This window comes from Mus caroli, unplaced genomic scaffold (assembly GCF_978045245.1).
Source record: "Mus caroli unplaced genomic scaffold, Mus_caroli_1 scaffold_4, whole genome shotgun sequence".
NCBI lineage: Eukaryota > Metazoa > Chordata > Mammalia > Rodentia > Muridae > Mus > Mus caroli.
Genome location: NW_028227259.1, coordinates 145,152,658 through 145,169,862, shown reverse-complemented (window position 1 = coordinate 145,169,862; position 17,205 = coordinate 145,152,658). Strand labels below are relative to the sequence as shown.

The 17,205-nt window shown below is 55.2% G+C and overlaps 1 protein-coding gene across 1 annotated transcript; it reads right to left on the bottom strand.

Annotated features, from left to right (window-relative positions):
• Window positions 1-5,048: 5,048 nt before the first annotated feature.
• Lfng (LFNG O-fucosylpeptide 3-beta-N-acetylglucosaminyltransferase) lies at window positions 5,049-12,957 on the bottom strand. The gene is made up of 8 exons (XM_021163127.2): window positions 12,445-12,957; window positions 8,312-8,360; window positions 7,821-7,920; window positions 7,555-7,708; window positions 7,366-7,451; window positions 6,866-7,031; window positions 5,904-5,989; window positions 5,049-5,776 (listed from the first exon to the last, which is right to left on the bottom strand). Exons 1-8 carry the CDS (start codon window positions 12,871-12,873, stop codon window positions 5,710-5,712), a joined length of 1,137 nt encoding a protein of 378 aa, XP_021018786.1. The 5' UTR covers window positions 12,874-12,957; the 3' UTR covers window positions 5,049-5,709.
• Between the last annotated feature and the right edge of the window lie 4,248 nt (window positions 12,958-17,205).

Below are 17,205 nucleotides of genomic sequence, written 5' to 3'. Positions count from 1 at the left end.
TGTACTAAAGCATGGCTCCAGGGAGGGGCTGGGGGCGTGGCTACGTGGTAGAGCTCCTGCCTAGAATCCCCCAGTGAGGGGCTGGGGGCGTGGCTCAGTGGTAGAGACCCTGCCTAGAATCCCCCAGTGAAGGGCTGGGGTGTGGCTCAGTGGTAGAGCCCCTGCCTAGAATCCTCCAGTGAGGGGCTGGGGGCGTGGCTCAGTGGTAGAGCCCCTGCCTAGAATCCCCCAGTGAGGGACTAGAGTGTGGCTCAGTGGTCCTACCTAGAGGCCCCCCGTGAGGAAGGTGTATGTGAAAGCTGGAACAAGGTTCATGGGAGGCGACGGTCCAGCAGGAGGCACTAGTCGGTCCCCCATCAGGTGAGTACTTGCCGGTCTGTACCCACAATGCCCAGAGGTTTGTGTTGAGGAGGAGAGAGGGTGGTAGTTCTGCTGAGAACGCTTGTGCTGGCACCTGCGGCTTGAGCCACACTGATAGGCAGCCCAAGACAGCACATGAGCCTTCTACTTGACTCCCTTATTGCATAAATCAGACATTAGAAGGCCAGGGATGCATTAAGGACTTTGAGCATTCACCTAGCATATGCAAGAACCATGGCTCTATTTTCAGCACTACCAAGGGAGAAAGACCAATAAATCAGAAGGGAATATATTTAGTATTACATGGAACTTGCGCCAAATCAAAGGCGCAAAAGTTCTTTCTTCCTGGTTGTAGCCCTAGATCTGAGGGAGGGTCTCTGGAAAGCTGGCACTCACACTGGGAGTCCCAGGGTGGGAAGTTATCAATTGTGGCCACCAGGCGGCAGCCAAGGACCATGGTGGGTTGTGGTGGAAGTGAATGCCTTGACAGGACCTCTAAGCAACCTCCAGGGTTCAATATGGGGTGCCTCTTGGTTCTGGGGTTCCTTCCAGGGATTTACATATGTAATTGCACAGAAAGCAAGGCTGGTTAGTTTTAATACATTCCCCCCTCTCTTATTTTACTTATTTTAATATTTTATATGTATAAGTGCTTTGCCTGCATGTATGTCTTTGCATCAAATGCATGCAATACCGGCAGAGGCCAGAAGAGGGCATCGGGCCAGTTCTAAGCCACTGAGATTCGAACCCCAGATCCTCAGGAAGAACAGCTAGTGCTCTTAACCACTGAAGCTATCTCTCCAGTCTTACTTATTTTTCAAGATGGAGTCCAGACTGGCCTTGGATTCTATGTATCCAAAGATGTTCATGTGATGCTCATTTGAACCAAGGACTTAGTTCATGCTTAGTAAGCACACTACTGACTGAGCCATATTGTCAGTTCTCATGGGTGTGTGTGTGTGTGTGTGTGTGTGTGATGAAAGTACACGTGGACTATCTCAGAAAGACGACTATCCTAGAGGGGACAGAGGTAGAGGGGATGAATAGGTCAAAGCATGTGACAAATGGAGCTATCTTAATGAAATTACTGTGTACAGTGGAAATACACCCATAAAAAAAATTGCCAAAAGACCACTGAGATGATGCAGATGGCTAATGGTGGCTCACAACCACCTGTAATGGGATCTGATGCCCTCTTCTGGTGTGTCTGAAGACAGCTATGGTGTACTTATATATCTTTTTAAAAAATGTTTACAAATGCCAACCCCCAATATTTTTAACCTTTTTAAAAAAATTTACATGTATAGGCATTTGTCTGTATGTACACCATTCATGCTTGGTGTCTGTAGAGGCCAGAAGATACTGTTACATCCTCTAGGATTGGAGACAGTTATGGGCAGCCATGTGGGTGCTGAGAATCGAACCTGGGTCCTTGCTGTGCAAGAGCAACAACCATGGAACCATCTCTCCAGCCCCAACTTAAAAAAAAAAATTAAAAACATTAAATGCCGAGCATGAATAGGAAAAGATATAATTTTTTGTTGTTTTGGTGGGGGAGAGGTCAAAGCTGGGGTCAGGTGGCCCTAGGAGAATGTGCCACAGGCTAGGCCAATGGGTCTGATAAATTGCTATCTGCCCAGGGCCTTCTGCTTCCTCTTGAGACCTCTTGAGGCCCAGAACACAGAGGCTGAAGCCACCCAGCGGGCTCTGACTTCTGCCATCAGAGGTCCAGCCTCAGGGAGAAACGGAATGGCTTTGCTCACTGCCCTTCCCAGTCTTCTCCTTACCAGGTCCCTCCAAACCCCACCCTGGGGTGCCTTTGTCTGGGCTGTGCCAAGCTTGAACACCCACAAACACATGCTGACTTTTGCTCACACGCTGTGGTTTTGGCCTTCCGGCTCCAGCAGTGAGGCACCTCTTCCAGGAAGTCAGCCCTGCTGACCCCAGAGGGGAGGGAAGTTCAGAGAGGGAAGTTGAAAGCTTCAACCCTACCCTGCCACCCTCTCCCAGACCCAGCTGATCTCGAGAGAGGAAGCTGGGTACCTTCCTGCTTCTTCACCCTCCCTGACACCCTAGAGCTTGCATGTGCAGTGTTACTTTTATTGAGAGCTGGGAGGGGAAGAGCATCATTCAGTAGGTAGCCTAGGCTGGCCTTGAACTCTTGTCGATCCTCCTGCCTCTGCCTCCCCATCCCTGGGATTTACAGGTACAAGGCATCAGTGTACCTGGCATTTTATAAACTTTTGGAAGCCCCAGGACAGGATACCTGACTGAGTAACTGACCAGAGAGGACGGCTCCTTGCTAAGACCCTCACTGAGGCTGCCAGGCAGCCAGTCATTGGTGGCGCACGCCTTTAATCCCAGCACTTGGGAGGCAGAGGCAGGTGAATCTGAGTTCCAGACCAACCAGGACAGCCAAGCAGGCCTACACAGAGACATTCTGTCTTGAAAAAAAAATCAAATCAGTCAGTCAGTCAGTCAGTCAGTCAGTCAGTCAGTCAGTCAGCTTGCTTCCCTTCTCAGGAGAAACTCTCCCGCCTGCTCTACCTGGGAGTTGTTAAAGCCGCTGGCTAGACCCTTCCTGGGCCCTCCCTACTTGGCTTTTGTTTCTTAGATGATTTTTTTGACCTCACTTGGTAACCCATGCTGGCTCTGATCTCACGACCCTCACAATCCTCCTACCTCAACAGCCTCATGAATAAAACTAGGTTAGAGACCTATGCCACCTCACTGGGTTCCCCTCCTGCTCTGTGCTGAGGTTCTGCCCTCCAGGCTCAGGACCACCCTCTGGCTCCAATCACAATGGGAAGCCCACCCTGGCTGGGGCCCCCAACTCCATGCCGGCGGCGAGGTTGGTGCCGCTGTACCACACCTCTGTGGCTGCCAGCTCTGTGGGGAGGCTGCTGCCAGGGGCTTTTGGCGATCAGAGCAGAGGGTAGCAGGCCTCTGACTCATCCAGGCAGGAAGGAGGCTCATGGCCTGTGTGCAGACTGTTCCACTATGACCTTTCCACCCTTACAAATGTCAGCTTCCTCATCTAGAAGTAGGGCCCCAAGCCACCGCCACCAGGCTCTGTATGCCGAGGACCATGGCCACCACTGAGGATCCCCTACTCTGAAAATCCCAGGCAGCTGCCCCAGGCCTTAAAAAGCCAAACTACAAAGCCAAGGTGGGGTCAGGCTCTGTCTGGCCAGTCGCCCCACAAGGCAAGAGCAGTTACCAGCAAGAGCCATGCCCAGCCCACTTGGGGGTGAACCCATGGTTGTGAGCAATGCTGGTGGAGTGCAGATCTCTAATCGAATGGTGTGGGGAAGTAGGCAAAGGACACAGGGGTGGCAGGTAATGAGGACCTGGCCCCAGGTGAGTCCAGGGTCAGGTCAGAGCAGGCAGCCACCTACAGAAGGGCAGCAGGTGGGCAGCACTAGCCTGCTTCTCTGTAAAGGAGAGAAAACAAGGAGACCACAGGAAAGGAGTATGGTGGGGATCTCCCTGATCAGCCAGCCTCTGTGGCTGGATTTGAGGAAGATCCCTGAAGATCGTCAGAAAGATCCGAGTCCTCGCCAGCTCTACCCAGGAGTGAGCAGCCTGGGTACTGCCCATCCTCAGAGGATACATGACAGATGCATCTCATGACAGATGAGAGGCCAGGCAGTGTCAGCGGAGTTGACAGGGAACCAAGATCTAGGGGAGTCATCAACTCAGCAGCCTGGCTGCCTGACTTAGGTCATCCTCATTTAGCCTGCTTTGAGCCTCAGTTTTCCTGTCTGGAAAATGGGTCTCTGGCCAGCCCCCAGTAGCCACTGCACCTCCTCCAGAAAGGTCTGGACACAGTGATGTTGACACAGGGCATAACCTGATCAAGCAGCTAACACCATGAGCCCTGTCCAACCCCCACCTCCCAACATGGTATCAACCCATCAGAGGCACATCTACACCAAGCTGGCCATACTTCATCTATTTTAACACTAGTTTCCCTCCCAAGTTGTAAACTTGTTGAATTCTTCTTCTTCCTCTTTTTTTTTTTTTTTTTTTTTTTGGTTTTTCGAGACAGGGTTTCTCTGTATAGCTCGGGCTGTCCTGGAACTCACTCTGTAGACCAGGCTGGCCTCGAACTCAGAAATCCGCCTGCCTCTGCCTCCCGAGTGCTGGGATTCAAGACGTGCGCCACCATGCCCGGCTAACTTGTTGAATTCTTACCAATTGCCTTCTTCTCTATGTCATGGCTGGGTCTCCCCTGCCCTCATCTGAAAGTCCCCTCCAGATACCTTGATGGACAGGTGGCTTAGCCCCAACTCCCAAGCAAGACTAGGGCCCCTTGGGTTGCTGCAAAGAGCACCTTTATTCAGAGGAAGGACGTCACCATAGCAACAACACATCAATTCCCTGAGAGCTTTTTCCCTTATCATCGTTAGCTGGCCTAGTTAAGGTCTTTGCAAAAAGAACACAGAATACAGCCCATGGGGTAGGGGAGTGAGGAGTTGAGGGTGGTGGGGGTGAGGTGAGTCTTGGGGTGCTGGGGAGGATTGGGGGAGGGGGAGAGGGGTTCCAGATACTGGAAGGCATAAATACAGTACCAAGGCACTCATTGTCCAGCTTTCCAAAGACCAAGCCTGTCCGGCTTCCACTTTTTTCTGATCCACAGAAAAGATAAAATACGACCCTCTCCAGCCCACCCCAGAAAACAACCACCCCCCACCTCCTTTCACACCCACCCCTCCCCCTTTCAAGAAAGAGCACAGTAAAAAAATACTGTCACAATATGTACAGGCACACCCACTATGGGCGACTTTCTCTCTACTTTGGAGAGGAGATAAAATTCATAGCTCTGAACCCCACTGGTGTGGGAGACAAAGATAGGGCATCAGAGGGTGGGGCCTGAAGACTTCGCCTCCACCCTGGAGGGCAGGGGGTGGGGGTGCATTGTTCACCAGAATGGCCACAGGTAGCACCCGGGCCAAATCAGCTTCCCTGGGACTGGGCACAGCTCAGCTGACAGGGAAGGTTCCAGGTAGGTGCTAGCACCCCAACATAAGAGACCGGACCCCTGAGGGGAGCCCCGAGGCCTCACCCACCCCCCACTGCAGAGATCCAAACACAGATCCCACACAACTGCCCTCGGAGTGGCGCTCAGAGTGTAGTTAGGGACAGACCTGCCACTCCCTGAAGAACACGACTGCCCAGCAGTCTGCAACACGGGTGGGCACGCCACACAAACACACAAATATAGACATACACACACATACACATAGCCCTGAAGAGCCTCGGACACCAAGGCCAGGGCATACAACAAAGGTCCCTGGGCCCTTTGGATACCAGGGGCACCCAGGGACAGAGTCTCAACCTAGACTGCTAGAAGATGGCGGAGCGAGGACACCAGGGTGTGTCTGGGTACAGGTGGCAATGGACAGAGCGGAACCTGTTGGGACAGAGTAAAGACTGGTCTGCGTGGGCTGGGGGTGCCATGGGCCCTCTGGCAGTCCCAACCATGGGGTTCCTGCCCCACCCACCCCGGGGGTACTTGGTGACCCTCTACGCATTCTTACCTGGATGGATCAGCCTCCACAGAGAACGGCCCCTTGATGTGCACTGCATTCCGCTTGTTCTCAAACATGCCATAGCTCAGGGTCACCTGCATTGGGAGCAACAGGACAATGCTGGAGAGGTGGCAGTCCTGCCTGGCTATTCCTGCTGCTGCTGTCCCTTGAACCAAGGACATTGGCTCGGCCCACCTGGGGATGAAGCCCATGGTGGGGCCTACGACCATAAGCGAGACAGAGCAGGAGTGTTCCCTCCAAGGGCAGGATCAGCAACTTAGAAGAATCTACTTGACTTTCATTTTTTGGAGGAGCTAGAGAGTGAAACTGGGGTACCTCATGTGGACCAGCAGACTGTGACACCTGAGAATGAGGAGTGTCTGATATCCCTATTTAAAACAGTGACCCTAGGCTAGCCCAACTTAACTGCATAAACTGGGTGTGGTAGTACACTCCTGCAACCCTAGCCCAGGAAGGTGGAGTCAGGAGGATCAGGAATTCAAGGTCATTCTCAACTACATATCAACTTCAGGGCTAGCCTGGGCTATAAGAGACCCATCTCTAAGTAAATAAAAAAAATAAATAAATGAAAATATACATCCACCCCACCCCTAAATGACTCTGAATCAGGTGTGGTGACACACAGCTGATTTCTAGCATATGGGGGGCTACAGCAAGAGGATCAAGGCTAGCCTGGGCTACATAGTGAAGCCCTGTCTCAATATGCCTTTAATCCAGCTCTCAGAGGCAGAGGCAGGTTGATCCCTGAGTTCGAGGCCAGCCTGGTCTACAGAGGTCGTTCTGGACAACCAGGGCTACTCAGAGAAACCCTGTTCTCAGAAAACCAAAATCAATCAATCAATAAATAAGTAGATAAAAATTGTCCCTTCCTTGGAGGCACCCTCTCCCTTCTGTCCCTCAACTGTTGAGTTCTCTGCTTGGCCACCCAGGCCTGGGGGCCACACGCGCACCTGCTCATGAAGCTCGGTGGTGGGCACCTGCTGCAGGTTCTCCAGGTGGGAGTGGAAGAGGCCGCTCCGGATGAGGGGTACACCCAGCAGAGCCTCTACAATGTAGCCAATGGTGCAGTCATCGGGGAGCCGGATGCGCTCTGCCGTGCTCATGAAGTGTCCTCCACTGCAAGGGAAGGGCCCGGGGAAGAGTAAGCAGAGGCTGAAGCCAGCAGCTGGGCTGTGAGTAGACAAGACTTTGCCAAACTGGCCTCAAAAAGAGGGAGTCCACTATGCCCCGCCCTGCCATGAGCCACAGTCCTTCCATGCCGAAGGCTTTATCAGAGGTAGAGAGTGGCAGAAAACACAGCTGCCTAAGGCAGGGAAAGAACAGCCCAAGCCAGAAGCCTGCTGCGGCAGGGAACCCAGGACCACGAGCGAGCGAGCGAGCGAGCACCAGAAACAGATGTCAGGAACAGTCTGCTGTCGGGGGTAGTGGCAGCTATGCAGGGGACACTCACCTGGCCCATGGGCCCATCTTTAGGGCCAGCCCTCGGCTGATGCAGAAGCCAGCTCCTCCGGTGGCAAACCAAAAGTGGACGGGTCTCTGGGTGAAGTGAAACAAAGGCTGTCAGGAGACTCCTGGTTGCAAAGGTGGCTCAGCCCCTCCCTACCTCCTCAGGGTGTGTGCAACCCTGGGAGACACTCACCACTTTGTGCTCGCTGATCCGCTCTGTGGCCTGGATGGGCCTGTCCAGGCTGGGCTTGCCGATGTACACGTCTTGGGTGTGGGGATAGCTGGCCAGAAGCCTCAGCAGCGCCCGGAGGTTGACGTAGTTGTCATCATCCACGTGGCAGAACCACCTGAACACAAGGTGGGAGGGAGGCTGTCAGGGGCTGCAGATAGGGGTCGAGGGCTGCAGGGCTGCCAGGGAAGGGGCAAGGATGGGGCACAGCGGGAAAGGTAGGAACTCACTTCTTCCCAGACTCAATGAATCGGTCATACTCCACAGCCATCTTGCAGGACAGAGCCTGGCGGCTGTGAGCCGAGGAGCAGTTGGTGAGCACCACATTGCCTGTAGACGGAGAGGGCCGTAAGCAGGCCTGGTCCGCACAGCGGCAGGCATTTCTCATTGCCTTGGACCTTAGCCCCAGCCCTGCCCAGCCTAGCCCCCTCCCCAGGGTAGCCACCGCTGCCCATTCATTCAGCCAGTTTTTTCCCCCAGTACCCGCCACCTGTTGCTGCTAAGCGGGACTCAAAGAGTCCCCAGAGGACTGAAAGGGTCTCCTCTGCATAAGAATCGGGCCCGGGGAGTGGTGGGGCGGGGCATGAAGCAAACAAGCCGAGTGAACTGGCCTCTTAGCCCCGAGGCGGCAGCTAGTGACCTCACAGCCTCAGGGGAAGAAGTTGCTTGGGACCAGCGACTCCCACCCTCATCCCCACCCCCAAGCCTGGGACCAACCAACCTGTGAGCTTGGCCAGAGCTTCGTCCTCCCCATCTGTGAAGATGAACGTCTGGAAGAAGAGAGAGGATCTTGAGCCTTCCAGCTCCCAAGTCCCCTACGAGGTCCACAGCCAAGGCACCCAATCTAGACTCCTCCCCCACCCTGCACTGAACTGCCTGAATTCTCCACTGCACACAGAATGTGTGCTCAAGTGCCCAGGGGGAGTGGCAGCTGGGCTGGCGGGCTGGCTGGCTGGGGGAGGTGGGCTCACTCTCCGACTTCAGACAGGTGGGCCCAAGGTCACCACAGGCAGCTGGGAGGCACGAGCCAGGTGGGATGCCCCACCCACCAGCCAGGTAAACGGGCTTCAACTAACCCTCCCGCCAACCTGTGCACCTGGCGGGGCACACACCCTTATTGACACAGCCTGCCAGCCCGCCCAGCCTGCAGGCTTTCCAAGCTGTGGGAGGGGGCGGGGGACAGGAGGAGGAGGTCGGCTTTGGGAAGCTGAGCCTCACTCACTCGGGTCGGGGACAAAGGCCTCTGCTGGGCCGCTGCCAAGCCCTGGCAGACAAAGGGACCCGAAGGGAGGATGAATCACCAGCCATTGTCCGCCAGCTTTGTCCTGGGCTGGGCCAGCCTTAACTCTGCCGAGTTAAGCAGGAGTGGCCGGGCTGTCATTTCCATACAGCTGGCCTGGTTAACTGGGCCGGCTGGGCGAGAGGTCCTGTGCGCGGGAGTATGGGTAAGGCCATTGGTCGCTCGTGACTCTGGCCTGGACTTCCTCCTGTGCCCCATAGAGCAGGTTTCCCCCGCCATAGCACCCAGTCAGGTTCTGGGAGGTCACGGCGGTCAACATGGTAGTAGCAGAAAAGGATTCATGTCTCCAGGCCCACTGGGGTATCTGAGCAGCCGGGTGAGGCTTCGGAGAGGAAAACTGTTTCCCGCTTACAGAAGGCTTTGCCCAGGGCCACAGCCAAGACTCCACCTGGCCGGGCGCTGGGCCACCCCCTGCCAGGATTGCACTGCGGAAGAGGAGGGGGGCGCCGGGGCGGGGCCAGGAGCTGCCGGCGCCCGCCTGGGCCCGTCGGCACACGGGAAGGAATGTTCCTTCCTCCGCCGGCCCGCCCAGCGCGTGCCGACTGCCGCACCCTGGCATTGCAGAGTGCAACCCTAGGGCGGGTGGGGGCTGCTCACAGCAGAGGCAGCAGGCTCCCCAACAACCACCAGCCTTCGCTCTGCTTTTGTGCACAAAAGGGTCCCAAGGAAAGCTGGGTGTGAGCATGCAAACCCGGAGGTCAGCATGTACCCAGCCAGCCACCCAAGAAACCCCAGGTCTACAAGGGTGGCACACCATGCCTCGAGCAGCCCTATTCCTTTACCCAGGCTGATCCCATACCCAGATGCTCACTCCAGTGAAGCCCACGTTAGGAGTGCAAATGTGGGATCTACATCATCTGCAAGTATGCACCCCCCCTCCTTCCAGGTCTCTGCAGACACCCGGGGCAGCCCACACGCACAGACTCGCTTGCATACAGCACCCCCCCCCCCCCGCACCCTAGCATCTCAGCCCAGGAATGCCGTGGGAGGTACAGAGGGCCGGCTTGTGCAGACGCTGCTGCTGGATTAAAAGGAAAATGCTTTCTTAATGAGATCAAGAGAGAGGCCTGTTCTCCCGCGCTTCGATGGTGTCCTAAAAACCCAGCCCAAGGCTACAGAGATTAAAGTCACCTTTGTTCAGTTGTGGGGGGGGGGGAGGCCCAGAGAACAGTCTTTGAGAGACTGAGTGTGGGGTGTGCGGGTATTCTGCCTGGTGTATCTCCAATACGAGGCAATCAGGAGAGGAGGGGGCCAGGGGTACCTGTGGGTATCACTCAGTCCACCGGAAACTCTGTAAAATGGGCACAACACAGCTTGCCTGTGCAGAGCCAAGTGCTAGGGATGGACTCTCCTCTCCCAAGTGTCCCTGGGAAGTGAGTACCACCTTCTTTTCTCCTTGGCATATAGTTAAGAGACCAGAGAGGACACTGGCCTGTGGCCACACTCAGGAAGAAGTAATGGGAGACCCTGATCTCCCAGTCTGTCCCCATCCCACCAACTTCCCCTAAGGAGGACGGACAGGGCAGAGGGGGGCAGCAGAGCTGGTGAGGGCAAGCAAGGGGTGGGGGAGAGACACACAGGAAGCAGCATTGTTCCTGGAAGCGAGATTCAAAGAAACACAGGATGCCAAGTTCTGCCCCAGCCATTGTGGCTGTGGCGGTGGCAGCCTGCAGCCTGGCGCGCTCCTTAGTGGTGGGGGAGGAGCAGCGGGCCAGAGGCCAGGCGCTCTGAATGTCCCCCCTGACCAGCCTCTCCACCTCACGGAGCCTGCCTGGTTTTTTTGTACAGCCTCACAGTCATGCCTGGTGCCAAGATTGCCCTTCCTGGACCCTAGGACTCTGATGCAGATGGAGCCTCCTCCTCCAGGAAGCCTTCCTTCCATTCATCCCCAATCCAGGTTAATGGAACCTCTCTCACCTTCCATCAGACTGCAGCTGCCCTGGACAGACAGGAGAGCAGGCCCTTTGCTACAGGTTCCAAGAGCTCCTGATCATAGCACACAAGAGGGGGGCTTTGCCTGTCATGTGCACAGGAGGTGAGCATGGGCAGTAAATGCAGCATTTTCTGGGTGGGGGGGGGGGCTTATTCAGAATGACTGCTGGGATCACCAAGAGCCTCCAAAGTTATACAGCCCGCTTTATAATACCTCACTAGAAAGTATTTCCCTTTTCTGAGAGCAAGAGAGGATCAGAGAGACCCTAGGCTTCTCACCAGACCACACAGTCCAACTGTGAGTTTTGTTTTTGAGTCCTCTGTGCCGGACAAAGCTCCCAAAGCCCTGAATAAGAGTTTCTCAGAACCGATAGCGGCCCAGAGTGGGATAGATGCTATCCAATATCACACAGCAGGAAGGCTGAATGAAGGGGTGGGGGAATGCCCTGGCTCAGGGATCGTGCCCCACGAGGGCTGTCATTCAGGGCTGGGGGGAGGACACAGAGGCCCCCTCATCACCAGGCAACCTGAGTGGCCAGCACGCCAGCCAACGGTTCCCATGGAGCGCATAGCTGTACACAAGAGGCCGACGCCTTTCTCGGCTGGAGAAAGGGGCTTTGTTGCCTTGCCCAAGGGGCCGGCTGAGAGCAGCCTAGCGCTGGGAATCCTAACGGCACCACAGCCAAACAAAACCCATGGCCCCCCACTGCCCCCCCCAAGGCCTGCTGAGCCCCTGGGAAAGGGACGCCTCATTCTCAGGAGGCTACGGGTGGGGTTCTCAGGGCCCCTCTTTGACCAAGACTAGATAGGAGCCTGTCCTCTTAACCTCCACTGTCCTAAAGCGATAGTCTAGCCAAGCTGGATGGCCCCGGCTCACTGGGGCTGGATCAGGAAGGAAAGTGTGTCTTCGTCTTCACACCAAATATCCACCCCCCCCACCCCTCCACACGCGCGCGCGCTCACACACACACACACACACACACACACACACACACACACGCAGTGCACTCCGCTCTCCTGCCCCAACGGTCCTGTTGTAGCCTCCAGGGAGATTTTCAAAGTGGGGTGTGTCTTTTTATTATGTGTATGAAGTTGGTCTAACAGGAGGTGGGGGAGCTGAGCTACTGAAGACAGGGTTCTGAGCAAGCCTGGAGAACTAGCACCCATTTCTTTCACTCTGCCTGGTCCAGGGGTGTGCTATGCCTTTTCCTCTCTCACTTTCAAGGGGGCGTACCTTCCACCCAGGAAGAAGGAAGGGGAGTGAAGGGGACCCAGGATGGAGCTGAGCCAACTTGCTCGAAAAAGTTTAGGAATAAATATGGCCATTCACTCCAGTGTTTAGGAGAAGCGTTACAGGGCCAGCCCTAAGCTGGAGGCGACTCATCCAGACACAGAGCATGTGGCTGGGGCGACCCTGGGCAACACGGAAGGAAGCTTCCAGGGTAGTAAGGCAAAGTGAACCCCAGCAGCCACACGGGGCTGTAATGGGATTTATCAGTGTCATCATTTCCCAGATAGACCCAAAGCAATTAACGCATCGGGAACCGCTATCGTCAGTCACCAGTTGGACCAGAGGGTGATCCCCCACTTCATCCTCCTGCCCAGGCCTCGCGGGGTCTCACCATCTCCTTGTGGCGCGAGATCCAGGTCTCGAACAGCAGGTCGAGCCGCGCGCGGTGAAACTTTCTGGTGGTCTTGACTGCGATGAAGACGTCGCGAGGGGACAGAACCTCAGCGGGGGGACGCGGATGGCCGTCGCCCTGGCGAGAAGCGACCCCGGGCGGTGGATCCGCGTCTCTGCGTGCGCGGGTGAGTAGACTGAAGTACTCGGAGAGGCTATGCACCTCGCGGGCGAGGACTCCGGGATCCACAGCCGCTCTGGACCCTGAAGCCGGAGCTGCCCCAGAGGAGCCCGCCAGGCTCCGCAGCGCGCGCCGTCCGCGCTCAGCGGGCATCGGAGTCGGTGGCGGGTCGGCCGTGAGCACCAGGAGACAAGCCAACAGCGCGCCCACCAGCGCCAGCAGCAGGCGCCGGCCACACCGCTGGAGCATGGTGGCCCGCGGCCGCACGTAATATCTATCCCAGTGCCAACCGGTCCGGCTGCCCGAGGCTCCCGGTCCAGCTGCGCGCCTCTCGCTTCGGGAACTCTTAAACCTCCCCTGCCCGCCACGCCCCCGCGCGCTAATTGGTTGCTAGCCTTGGGGCGTAACCTTTAGGGAGATCTCTCCTTCCCACGTGGGATACGGACAAGGGGCTGGGAACCACCCAGCTGGGGCACCCACGGCACCCGCCCCCTTTGTGCACGAGCCTGTCCCGCCTGCGCGAGTTACCCTCCGGAACTGCTCTGGGAGACACCCAGCCTGACCAACGCCCGCCACCGCTGCACGTGGAGGACGCGCCCCCGAAGCTGGGACCTGGGTGATAGGGCCAGTGCTCCTCCGCGGGCGACATCCTTGGCTTCTCGCTGTGCATTTCCTGTCCCCGAGAGGGTTTCCTTCCCTGGGGAACGGTGCTGACTGAGCCAAAGTGGTAGCCTGCAGTGTGTCCTGAGCGATTAATTTTGGGCTGCCCTTACTGATACTTATGTCTTAGGAGTGGACCTGAAGTTCAGGCAAAAAGGTAACAATGACAAAATTCTATGTCCCTCCGTCGATCCATCCTTCCCTCCTCCCCCAGGCAGGCCTGTCTTGGCATCATGTTCCTAAATGGGGAGGGTTGGTCCCCAAAAACCTCAGACACCCTGTAGCGAGGAGACACTCAAGCAGCTTCTTCCCTCGAGGGATGAAAGGCTACCTTCTGTTCCATTTGGTTCCTCCGCACTCCTACCAGATGTGACCCAGCTGTGCGCCATCCCAGACCCGCCTCCCCGGCACACGGCCCCCTTCCCACGGGCGGGGGCCTTGCCTGCGCCTAGCACGAGCGGGGGCGGCAGGAATGTGCGCCTGATGGTAGGGTGAGAGGCTGCGGGTCCGGAAATGGCCAAGGGTCCCCTGGAGTGGGAGCAGGGTCCGAGCCCGAGCCTGCCGCATCTTCCGGGAGCGCAGCTGGGGGCGGCTCTCCGCCTGGCTGCCCCTGGGTCTGGTTGGCTTCAGTTTCCGCGTCCCCCTTCAAAGGAAGTCTGAGCCCACCCTGCCACCACGGATAAACTGCTGTTCCTTCTGTCGCCGACTCCCTAGCGTTTATATTTTAGACTGGAGTAACATTTCTAATTATTTCTCTACTACACTCTTTTTTTTTTTTTTAAGTTTCTTTTTTTTTTAAAGATTTATTTATTTATTATATGTAAGTACACTGTAGCTGTCTTCAGACACACCAGAAGAGGGAGTCAGATCTTGTTACAGATGGTTGTGAGCCACCATGTGGTTGCTGGGATTTGAACTAAGGACCTTTGGAAGAGCAGTCGGGTGCTCTTACCTGCTGAGCCATCTCACCAGCCCACTACACTCTTCTTAATGTCCGTCCCTCTCTTGGAAGTTAAAAGAAGGCATCAGGCTGGATCAGGTAAAGACTTACTGTAGGGGCTGGCCAGATGGTTCAGTGGGCAAACGCAACTGTCACCTAGGCAGATTTGAGTTTATTTCCCAGGACCCACATGGTCAGAAAGAACCAACTGATGTTGTCCTCTGACCTCCACACGTGCAACTTGGCCTGAGCAACACACATTTATACACACGCACGCACGCGCACACATACACATATGCACGCCTGCTTTCAACAAAATTCTTTTCAAAATGAAGACAGACATGATAGCCCATGTAGCAGGCTTGGACGATTGCTGAACATTTAAAGGCAGCCTGAGTTACAGAGTGAATATCGGGTCAGCCCCTGCTGCCGTGTAAAAGAGCACCTGAAATGTAGTTCATCTGGCAAAGTTGGTAAAGTGTTTGCCTAGCATGTATGACGCCTCGGTTCCATCTCCGCACCAAATATTCCTTGGCAAATAGTGAGTTTGAGTCCAGCCTGAGCTACATGAGACCCTATCACAAATATAAAATAAAATGACTTTGAATTGATGTGTAGCCAGGCTCCTCCCACCACCCCCCCAACCTCCCACCCCACCCCAGGAGTGGATCTCTGGTCCATTTGCTCTGAGGGCCCTGTGGGACACCACAAACCCCTCTGTGGTGGGAGGGAGTGGGATATGGTGGTTCCCAGGCTTCTTCCTGACCCCTCCCCCCAGGTAATTAGGAGGCACCACCTCTGTTAGGCAGATGCCTAAGCAGATGGTGCTGGCTGTGCCCGAGTGACAAGACTCCCATGGCGTCACCTCCTGCTATAAACCCCTCCCCCTCCTGCCAGAGCCCGGGCCCTCAAGGACAAGGAAAAAGTCCTACCTGCTATCTGCTGGACTGCTCTCCAAACAAACTCACCCCAGTTCCAGCCTCAGCCTCAGGGCTAATCCATTCCCAACAACAACTATCTGTGTCTTCCGAGTGTTTTAGGTCTAAGGCTCCTCCTTGAGTCCCCTCTCCTGGACCACTTGGCAGCCTCCATTCTACTTTCTCTGTCTCTGTCTCTGTCTCTGTCTCTGTCTCTGTCTCTGTCTCTCTCTCTCTCTCACACACACACACACACACACACACACACACACACACACACAGAATAGACTATAGCATGGCTCTCTGCTGTCACCTATGAATTCAAGACTCTCCTGGTATCCACATGTCTTGTGGTGGTCCTACCCCATCCCCCTTCCCAACCTCCCCCCCCCCCCCCGCACATACAATGTCTTCATTTCCCAATAGCTCAAGTCCCCTAATCACCCTAACTTTCTGCATGGTTAAATGCATGGCTTCCATTTAAACCAAAGGGAAAATACCTTCGTGGGCACTCATCAAGTCTCTGAGGGCAGGAGAGGAAACGAACTACCTATGCCTTCCTTCCAGACCCACCTGACCAAGTTGTAGCTGGTTGTCAGTCTTAGTGCGCCTTCATCCCAAGCCTGGGACCATGTCAAGCCGCTACCACCTAGTCCTCATTTTCCCCATTGTAAAGATAGCAACCTGATACCCTGAGAGGGGCTGGTGCAGTGTCCATGCCTGCCATAGAGGAGCCATGCAGGGGAGACCGGGTCGGCCATGGAGTAAGGAACCAGCTCTGGCTGTGGTGGCTGAACAGGGAACAGCAGGTCAAAGCCTTACCGCATTCTTGTGGGGGCTGCAGGCTCTGGCAAGAGTGATTCAGTTTCTTCGCTGTCAGAAGATTGGAATTTCGTGGTTCCTCCTTGAGGTCTGAAAACCAGAGGGAGACATGACCAGCTCGCCTCTCCCTATTGCTTCCTGCACTGAGTTCATGGGGTACTCCCTTCCCCTGGACCCATGGACTCCCTGCAGGGACCCACTGGGCATGGAAGGGTAGGGCACTCATCCCAGGACAGGAAATGAGGAGCTAGAGAGGGAAGACCAAGGATATTTGGGAAGCCCCTAGGGTCCTCAGAAAAAGTTCTGGGAGGGGAAATACTAGGGTCCAGGCAGTGACCACTCTAAACTGAGCCATGCCCCCAGGCCCTCAGGTGTTCTACCACTGAGCCATGCCCCCAGCCCCTCCCTGGGGGATTCTAGGCAGGGGCTCTACCACTGAGCCACGCCCCCAGCCCCTCACTGGGGGATTCTAGGCAGGGGCTCTACCACTGAGCCATGCCCCCAGCCCCTCACTGAGGGATTCTATGCAGGGGCTCTACTGCTAAGCCAAACCCTCTCTGAGGCTGTGAGTTCTTGGGCCTCAGTTTCATTCCTTTTCCTTACAGTCCTGGGATTTTACTGACCTTGAAGCTGGAGAGAAGGCTAGTGGGCCATGGATGATGTTAAAGGGAGAGCATCAGGCCTAGTGTGGTCATGTACACCTTTATTCCAAGCAATTGGGAGGCAAAGGCAGGCAGATCTCTGTGAGTTCAAGGCCAGCCTGGTCTATATAGAAGCTTCCAGGTCAGGTGGCTCACAACCATCTGTAATGGGATCCAGTGTATCTGAACCTACACAGTGTGTACTTATATACATAAGATAAAATTAAAAAAACAAAAACAAAAACAAAGATGGGAGAGACATAGAGAACAAGAAACTATCCAGGATGTGACCATCATATTATAGATTCCAGAGAAACTATTTATTTATTTACCTGTCATGCCATATTGAGACATTCACAGTTGTTTTTCTGACTCTACTGGGTACCTGTCACCTTGGTCCCTTTATTTTCCATGTCATTTCCCTCTCTATAATCAGAACCCATATACAATCTTCCCCCCCCTCACTGAGCAGGATTTGAATCGTGTATGTTTGATGTCCCCTAATGTGACTTGAGTCACAGCTTTAATTTCAAGTCACTAAAATTAACTTTTCCTTATTTACTGACATCAGGGACATCGTTGGGTCCCCTGGCATTTTGTG

What these genes read in the sequence shown, in the direction of transcription:
- Lfng (XM_021163127.2), bottom strand. Translation starts at nt 12,873, where the DNA reads ATGCTCCAGCGGTGTGGCCGGCGCCTGCTGCTGGCGCTGGTGGGCGCG. An exon ending in CCACCGAGCTTCATGAGCAG is followed by an intron (nt 5,990 to 6,865) that starts GTGCGCGTGTGG and finishes CTCCCAATGCAG; the next exon opens with GTGACCCTGAGCTATGGCAT. An exon ending in GTGGAGGCTGATCCATCCAG is followed by an intron (nt 5,777 to 5,903) that starts GTAAGAATGCGT and finishes CTGTCCCAACAG; the next exon opens with GTTCCGCTCTGTCCATTGCC.